The sequence below is a fragment of the Galeopterus variegatus genome, unplaced genomic scaffold (genome assembly GCF_000696425.1).
Source record: "Galeopterus variegatus unplaced genomic scaffold, G_variegatus-3.0.2 Scaffold1207, whole genome shotgun sequence".
NCBI classification, from domain to species: Eukaryota; Metazoa; Chordata; class Mammalia; order Dermoptera; family Cynocephalidae; genus Galeopterus; species Galeopterus variegatus.
The window spans coordinates 364,075-373,112 of NW_007727318.1; the positions used below are offsets into that span (position 1 = coordinate 364,075).

The 9,038-nt window shown below is 48.0% G+C and overlaps 1 protein-coding gene across 1 annotated transcript in view; it reads left to right on the top strand.

The window, feature by feature from the left end:
- SMPDL3B (sphingomyelin phosphodiesterase, acid-like 3B) overlaps window positions 1-6,357 on the top strand; it is a 21,283-nt gene extending 14,926 nt beyond the window's left edge. Inside the window, exons 4-7 of the mRNA XM_008575569.1 lie at window positions 2,793-2,936; window positions 4,224-4,396; window positions 5,561-5,741; window positions 5,827-6,357. Of these exons, the coding sequence (XP_008573791.1) occupies window positions 2,793-2,936; window positions 4,224-4,396; window positions 5,561-5,741; window positions 5,827-6,338 (1,010 nt within the window). The 3' untranslated portion in view covers window positions 6,339-6,357. The remainder of the gene's footprint in view (window positions 1-2,792; window positions 2,937-4,223; window positions 4,397-5,560; window positions 5,742-5,826) is intronic.
- The last annotated feature ends 2,681 nt before the right edge of the window (window positions 6,358-9,038 follow it).

Genomic DNA, 9,038 nt, shown 5'->3' on the forward strand with positions numbered 1-9,038 from the left:
CTATTTACAATAGCTAAGAGTTGGAACCAGCCCAAATGTCCATCATCAGATGAGTGGATACGGAAAATGTGGTATATCTACACAATGGAATACTACTCTGCTATAAAAAAGAATGAAATACTGCCATTTGAAAAATGTTTTTAAGTGGGCTTTGCCAAACATAAGGTCCTGGGAGCTGAACTGGCCTGGCAGGCTGCCAGCTGGGGACCTGTGACAGCAGCCCACTAGCCCCCACCCCTGCACCTCCTTTGGATTCTGGTACAGCTGCTCCCTCTAATGGTCTTAATGATGGGTCCCCAGGACCCAGATATTAAATAATGAAAATAACGAAAATAAAAATAAGTAATAGCAGCAGCAACAAATACATGTATCAAGTGCGAAGTGTCAGGCACTGCTCTAAGAATTTTACATGCCTTAGCTCATTCATGGTCACCATAACCTAGAGAGGTCATATTATCATCTTAATTTTACTGATAAGGAATGTGAGCCTTAGGATCAAGTAAACTGGTTAAGGTCATGTTGCAAGGGTAGGGACCCAAATCCTAGTTTGAGCACTGCTCTTACCCACCATTCTCATTGCCTTCTTCCCTCACTGTAAATCAATTTATGCAAAGAGATGCCTGGATGCTTCCAGCTTATCTAACTCAACCCAGTCAACCAGACACACTTGGCTCCTTCATCTTCCAGGAGGCCACTACTTAGGGTCAAACCAGGACATTCCCCCTACACCAACAACAGGTATTATGACTCCCAATGGATAGATAAGGAACCGATGGCTCAGAGCTAGCCTATTCCTAGGGAGGGATTCAAACTCAGATCCAACTTTGAGACTCTTTCCTGGGCTCCACATGGGGCTTCTGGAATAAAAGTGAAATAATGGATAAGAGAATGTTTTATTGACTTGACATAACATACAAATGTAAATTATAAGATTTTGCAGTTTATAATACACTTGCACATTTATTGAATTTCCTAAAGATGCTATTAACTATAAGAAAAACCATTATTTTACGTACCACTAAGCAAAAAATGCTACCAATTAAAAATGAAAAAAAAGAACAAAAGAAGAAAATAACAAAAAAGAAAAAAATGCTGCCAATTAAAGTGAGACACAGCGTGCTTTCTCACGGCCACAACAGTAAGAAGCACCTCAATTTTAGAGATGTTAAAATGAGCACAAACTGGAAGAGATGAAATGAGGTATTAACTTATTTGAGAATTACAACAACACAGGTCAAACCGAACACTTTCCTTTTTATAGATAATTAAGCTGAAGTACATAGAGGTCAAGAGGAGAAAGGGACTGAAACTTGAGATTTGGGGTTCCACCTGCGATACCCACTAAAGTTGCTGTGAACACTGGTCCCTGCCTCTCTAGCGCAGCCCAAGTGGTTGAGAATGGAGGCATACAAGGCATACGAATCCAGGTCCCACCTGTAGTTCTAGCTGGGTAATCTCATTAAGACTGTTTTCTCCCTGTGAACAAAAAGGAAAATAATGGTATCTGCCCATAGGGTTGTTACGAAGATTAAACAAGGTAATAATCCATGCAACTCATTTAGTCAATCAGCAGATATTTATTGAGCATCTACTACGGGTGAGACACCATTCTAGGGGTAGGGAACATGGCTGTGAACAAGATACCAGGTGTACCCTCATGGAGCTTACGCTTGTTAAGGAGCCTGGCACACAGAAGAAGTAAAAGAATGGGAGCGATTCCCTCCCTTCTCATCTGTCCTTGGAATTCCAGGGATTTGTGTTTTTTTCTTAAATGGATTCTGAATGGCTGTTGGCATTTACTTAGAGAGGTGAGGATTTTTTCCAGGCAGTTATAGTGATGCATTCAACCACCTCCTTCTTTGGTAGAGCTCTCGGCATTTACAGATCTTGTAGGCTATATAGGACAAAGGCTTTGTTAGAGTTATTTCCCATCCAGGAACTGGAGGCTCCAGCCTCTCTCACTGGCTCAAGGTCACTCCCCGAGATGGGCCAAGTTCATATAAGGACAAATGAGAGGAATTTTTGTTCATTGTCAAATATGTATTGAGCAACTATATGTGCCAAACACAGAGAATATAACGACAGCGGGAATTGAGGCTGTTCATGAGGAGGAAATGAACCTGATGGGCTCCCCTGCACTTCCTTGTCTCATTCACAGGCCACTTCCTCAGGGAGGCCTCCCCTGATTCCCACTCCCACCCTCTGTCATTACTCCCAAAGCAAGTGGCCCTTCCCTTTTTGTGACAGCTCACACCTCTGACTACCTGTCAGCTCTACTGTACTACAAGGCCTCTGGGTCTGGCTGCCTGGTTACCAGCTCTCTGCATTGATTGGTACATAGTAGGTGCTCAACAAAATATTTGTTGCCTGCATAAATGAGTGAAACTCCTAAGGCCTCCTGGAGTGAACCAGACCCCTTCTCTGACAGTAGGATGGATTTGGAGTTGACAAGAACAGGAAACATTAAATTACTAAGTGGCTGATAATGATCTGAATTATTTAGATCTAGCTTTCCGCTTCTCAGCATCTGATGCTTCCTTTCTGACCAGGAAACTTTCTGCTGGGAATGGAGTTAGGGTCCGGGACCACAGAACTCACTGTTCTTCCTTCCCAGGTCTGAGCAAAGTTCAGCCAGATTTGATCAAATGTGGTTTTCCGCATATCTTTGTATTTTCTTCATCTGTGCTATTGCTCTTCCCCATTATCTCTGACGGCTGGTGGCCAACTGAAAATGACTAACTCCACCCACTGCTATTGCATGTATATTTTTATATTTCTCCTTTTCCTCCCAGATACTAAAGTCTATGCTGCTTTGGGAAATCATGACTTTCACCCCAAAAACCAGCTTCCAGCAGGGAGCAACAATATCTACAATCAGGTGGCAGAACTATGGAGACCCTGGCTAAGTAACGAATCCATCGCTCTCTTCAAAGAAGGTACTAACACCATTTGCTACTATAGGGAGCACGTACTGTATGTCAAGGTCTGATCTAATTTTGTCTTCACAACAACTCCTTGAAATAGGTACTGATTGTATCCCCATTTTAGATAACGAGACTGAGGCTTGAAGATACCAAGTCACTTGGCCAAGGTGACACAGCTTAGAAAAGGCAGACTTGGGAGCAGAATCCAGGACTGACTCAAAAGCCCATGCTCTTAACCCCACAGCACTAACGAGAATCAAAAGTCAGTATCTGCTCAGTTGGTTAGAGTACAGTGTTATAACACCAAGATCAAGGGTTTGGATTCCCTTACCCACTGGCTGCAAAAAAAGAAAGAGTCAATATCTATTTAGCATTTACTGTGTGGCAGGCTCTATCTCAGCACAGTACTAGATCCCACAGCACTAACGAGAATCAAAAGTCAGTATCTGCTCAGTTGGTTAGAGTACAGTGTTATAACACCAAGGTCAAGGGTTTGGATTCCCTTACCCACTGGCTGCAAAAAAAGAAAAAGAGTCAATATCTATTTAGCATTTACTGTGTGGCAGGCTCTATCTCAGCACAGTACTAGACTCTTCATAACAACCCTAGGAAGGAACAGTTCAAGCAGGGTGTGAATGTTGCTTCTATTGACATTGTGGGCTGGATAATTTGTTGTGGAGGACTGTCCTGTGCATTGCAGGATGTTTAGCAGCATCCCTGGCCTCTACCCAGCAGATGCGAGTAACACCCACAGTTGTGACAACCAAAAATGTCTCCAAACATTGCCATATGTTCCCTGGGGGGCAAAATTACCTGGTTGAGAACCACTGGTCCCGAGACACAGGCAGCCCAAGGTGACCCTGACCTTACTTTCTTCCTTTTCCTGGTCTCTTGCTGCTGGAACTACCCACTGGTCAAACCCAACCATAAGCCTGCGGCATAGAAGCCTGCTGACTTAATCCTCATAGGTCAGCTCCTAAGTGGAGAAGGGTCGACAGCGGATCTGGATGGGCAAACACATGTCACTGTTACTCCCATTATACAGATGAGGAAACTGAGGCATAAAGAGGTGAAGTGACTTCCCCAAGTTGCATAGCTCATGAGTGAGAGAGCCAGGATTTGAACCCAGGCAACCTGGCTCCAGAGCCTTTGGCCTGACCTATAGATGCCCTCGTATGGGAAAGATGGGAAGTGAGGCTGCAAGGGAGGAAAGAGAGGCAGAATGAGGTGTGGGGGGCAGAAGCATGTCTGGCCAGAGGCGGGGACCCTTTCAGATTCTCCCCGGCTATGACATCCTAGGTGCCTTCTATTCTGAGCCTCTGCCAGGCCCCAGCAGGGCTGGGCGAATTGTGGTCCTCAACACCAACCTATACTACAGCAACAATGAGCAGACAGCCCGTATGGCTGACCCCGGCCAGCAGTTCCAGTGGCTGGAAGATGTGCTGACCAATGCGTCCCGAGCTGGGGAAATGGTAAGGGCTCCTGCTTCCTCCTCTTCCCCCCTTGGTTACTTCCTGAGCAAGTCTCCCACTTGGTATAGGCTCACCCACCCACCCACCCCGAGATGCCCACATCGCAGAGTGTCCTTCATCAGCCTGGCATCAGATGGGGGCTTCTTACATCCTCACAACAACCCTGTGAGGTGGGATTCTGGGGCCCATTGCAGATGAGAACCCTGGGGCTCACAAGGAGCAATGTTGGTCCCAAGTCACACAATAAGTGATGGACCCAATACTAAACTCCAGTCTTCAGATTCTAAGTCCAGTGCTCTTCCATAGCTGCCGCACACCACAGTTGCAGCCCCTCCTGTGCACTAGACCTCGAGGCAATGCCCTATCCTTGGGGTGTGTCCATCTAGTCTGCTGGGATTGAAGATCCTCAAGGAGTGGCCCATTGTCCCATCAGTGTCCCCTGAGTCCCTGCACAGGCCAGACATCCAAGGAAGATCTTATGGCTGGTGCTGTGAGTACTCACTATGCCAGTATCAGGCCCATTGCTTTGTGCCTTATGTAGATTATCTCATTTAACTCTCAAAACTCTATCAGTTAGGTGCTATTCCAGATGAGAAAACAAGCTCAGAGATGTGACATGCAGCTGGTATCCAAGTTGCAGTTTGACTTCAAAGTTCATGCTATTAACCCTGCTCCCTGTTCTACCTCCTGCAGTGGTGGCCAAGTGCCCAGGTATTGTTAGTTGAATGACTCAAGGAGTATAAGACATGAAATCACATTACCACATAGCACATGCTACACAACGATGCAAAAATGGTTTTGTTACAGTGCCCAAGCTCTCCAAGAGAAGACTAGTTTTTGAAGGATCAGGAAGGCTTCATGGAGGAGGTGCTCTTTGAGCTAGGTTTTGAAGTACGGGTAGGATTTATAGAAAACGACAAGGGTACTGCAAGTGGCAGGCATAGTATGGGCAAAGGCGCAGAGGTGGGAAGGCATGTGGTACCCTCAGTGCTGATTATGGAGGTGTGGGCAGGCCTGCCCCTGCCTGACGGAGTGGGGGAGAACTTCAGGGAGGAGACACATTTGAGCCTGTCTACCTGCCGTTGGGGAGATGGGCAGGTTTTGAGAGGTGGAGGGGCTGGAGCAGGCACCTCTGAGCCCCTCCTGGGCACCCCTTCCTTGTAGGTGTACATTATTGGCCATCTGCCCCCGGGGTTCTTTGAGAAGACGCGGAACAAGGCGTGGTTCCGGGAGAGCTTCAACGAGGAGTACCTGAGGGTGGTCCGGCAGCACCATGGAGTCCTAGCAGGGCAGTTCTTTGGGCACCACCACACTGACAGCTTTCGGATGTTCTATGACGATGCAGGTACTCAACCTGGGTGCAACTGCCTGCCTGCTGCCCTCCTGCTCTCACCAGCCTCTCTCAGATCCTGCTGTCTCTCTCCTGACAGGTGCCCCCATAAGCGTCATGTTCCTCACACCTGGGGTCACCCCATGGAAAACCACGTTACCTGGAGTGATCAATGGGGCCAACAATCCAGGCATCCGGGTGTTCGAATACGACCGAGCCACACTGAGCCTGCAGGTCAGAAGCCCTGGGTCTGCTGGGGCCACAGGAGGAGGGTGGGAGGGACCTAACCCTGTCACTGCCTTCCCTAACTCTCAGCTAATCCACCCAATACTGACCACTGAGCCTCAGGAAGAGCAAGCTACTTCCACCCTTCTCAAGTTCAGGTTCAGAACCCTAGAGCCACCTGCCACCAAGTCAGGTCAATTCTTCCCCAAATCCCCCTTTTCCCTGGATCATTGTCACAGATTCCTTCCTGGTCTCCTTGCCTCCCACCCTGCCCTGGTATGGCCCACCTGCTACATGCTACAGAAAGGATTAACCTTCCTAAAGCACTGCTTTCATTTTGTCTCTCTCCTGCTCAAAAACCTTCAATGGCTCCCCAGTGCCCTTTAGATAAAGTTGTATCTCTTTGGTCTGCTATTCAAGGCTTCTTCTTTTTTTGTGTGTGACCGGCAAGGGGATCGCAACCCTTGGCTTGGTAGCGTCTGTACTGCGCTCAGCCAATGAGCACACCAGCCATCCCTATATAGGATCCGAACCCGCGGCGGGAGCGCTGCTGCGCTCCCAGCGCCACACTCTCCTGAGTGCGTCACAGGGTTGGCCCTCAAGGCTTCTCATAGTCTGATCTCAAGCCTATTGCCCACCTCTTCCCATACACCAAGCAGACTCCAGCCACTAACTCACTGAGCAATCCCTCATCTCCTAGGATGTGCCTGTGATTGTTGAAATGACAGAGAAATATTATTCTTTCATTTATTTAACAAAATGTATTAAGCATCTGCCATGTGTCAGGCCCTGTTCTAAGCTCAGGAGATACATAAGTGAACAAAACAAAGTCACTGCTCTCCTGGACGTGACATTTTTATAGGAGAGAGACAATAAGCAAATAAGTAAAATTAAGTATGGCACAGAGAGAAGAGCTCAAGAGAAAAACAAAACAGAGTGAGGATGCAGGGTAATGATGGTTATGGGATGTGTGTATGTGCTGAGTTAGGTGGGACAGGGAAAGTGTCACAGTAAAGTGACATTTGAGTTCTGAGTAACTGAGGGAGTGAGCTATGTGGGTATCAGGGGAAGGCAGGGGGAACAGAAAGTCAAAGTCTCTGGGGTTGGAATGTACTTGGGGAGAGAGTGGGAGAGCAAGGGGGCCGGGGTGGCCATGGTGGAAGGCACAGGGAAGAGGTCATATCATGTAGGCCATGACAAGGACTCTGGATTTGGAGGGTTTGGGGCAGAAGCAGGGAATATTGTGACTCATAATTTTACAAAATCACCATGTCTGCTGTACAGAGAACAGGCTGGAGGGGCAAGCACAGAAGCAGGGGAGCAGTAGGGAGGTGACTACAGGAACCAGCTGAGAGATGACAGTTGCTTGGGCCAGGGTAGGAGTGGTGGGGTGGTGAGAAGTGTCTGAGCTTGGATGTATTTTTGTTGTTGTTATTTTGTTTTTGGCTGGCCGGTATGAGTGCCAGATCCGAACCCCTGACCTTGGTGTTATCAGTACCATGCTCTCCCAAGTGAGCTAACCAGCAGCCTGCTTGGATGTATTTTGAAGGCAGAGCAGCCAGGATTTGCTGGAGGACTGTATGTGGGGTGTGAGACAAAGAGAGGAGTCAAGGAGGAGTTCAAGGCTTTTGGCTTGAGCAACTGAAAGGATGAGGTGACTGCAGGATGATCAGGTTTTGGAGGGACAATCAGAGGTCTGGTTTTGGACCTGTTAACTTTGGAATGGCTAAATTGCATCCAAGTGAAATTGGTGAGGCGGGAAGTGAGAGCTCCAGGAAGAGATGGGTATAGAGATTTAATCTAGAAGTTGAGAGGGACATTTAAAGCCAGGGACTGGATGAGATAACGTAGGTCCTTGATTTTAGGGAGTAAATATAGATCCAGAAGAGTTCTGAGAATTTTTTTTTGTTTTGGTGGCTGGCTAGTATGGGAATCTGAACCCTTGACCTTGGTGTTATAATACCAAGATCTAACCCACTGAGCTAACTTGCCAGTCCTGGAGGACTTTTAAGCATGTGGCCCATTGTCCACATGAGCACTCAGAGGCTCTTAGGAAGAACTGCATGCTGAGGAAACTCCATCCCATAACATGCGCTACATCCTTCTCAGGGAGGGAGTCAGACCTGGGTTTGAATCCTGGCTCCACCACTCATAAGCTTTTTGAGCTTTTTGACCTCTCTGTGCCTCAGCTGCATCATCTGTAAAAAGGGAGTTATGGTACCTCACAGGGTTTGGAGGGGTACTAAATGGAATAATGTAATGGTCTGGCACATGATTGTCATCCATACATGACAGCTCTTTTCGCCCTATCTCTAATGACCTGAAGCAAGTCCATAAATTCAACTGTAAAGTGTTGGACCAATAAACCCCTTAGATTGTAGTAATGAAAATGCACCTGGCTCCTGGGGGGGGTGGGGGTGCTGCAGTTCTATAACCTCTCTCAGCCAGGCACTCCGCTCATGGTTAATCCCACTCCTTTAAATTTGCTTTTTATCCACTCTGGAAATATTTCCTGAGCATCTTCTATGTGCCCAGGAGCTTTGTGGGACAGAAAACGCACAGGCCTTGGGTTAACAAGCTGGGTTCCTACCTCTGCCACTGAACACTTATATGACCCTGGCCAAGTGAATTAGCCTCTTTAGGCCTCAGTTTCCTCATCTGTAAAACAGGGATAATAAGCGCAGTTACCGCATCAGATTCAATAAGAGGATATCTGCCAAGCATACCTGGTAGGTGGTTCAATGCTCAATAACTAACAGCAGTAAGGATCTGGGGCAAATGCAAGGAGCAGGATTGGGGGTGGAACCGAACAGCTGCTCACGCACGCACGCCCCGCGCCCCCTCTCCAGGATGTGGTGACCTACTTCACGAACCTGAGCCAAGCGAACGCGCAGGGGGCGCCGCGCTGGGAGCTGGAGTACCGGCTGACCGAGGCCTACGGGGTGCCAGACGCGGGCGTCCTCTCCATGCACGAGGCGTTGGGCCGCATCGCTGGGGACCAGGGCGCGCTGCAGCGCTACTACGTCTACAACTCGGTCAGTTACGAGGCAGCGGCCTGCGGCGAGGCCTGCCGAGCCGAGCACGTGT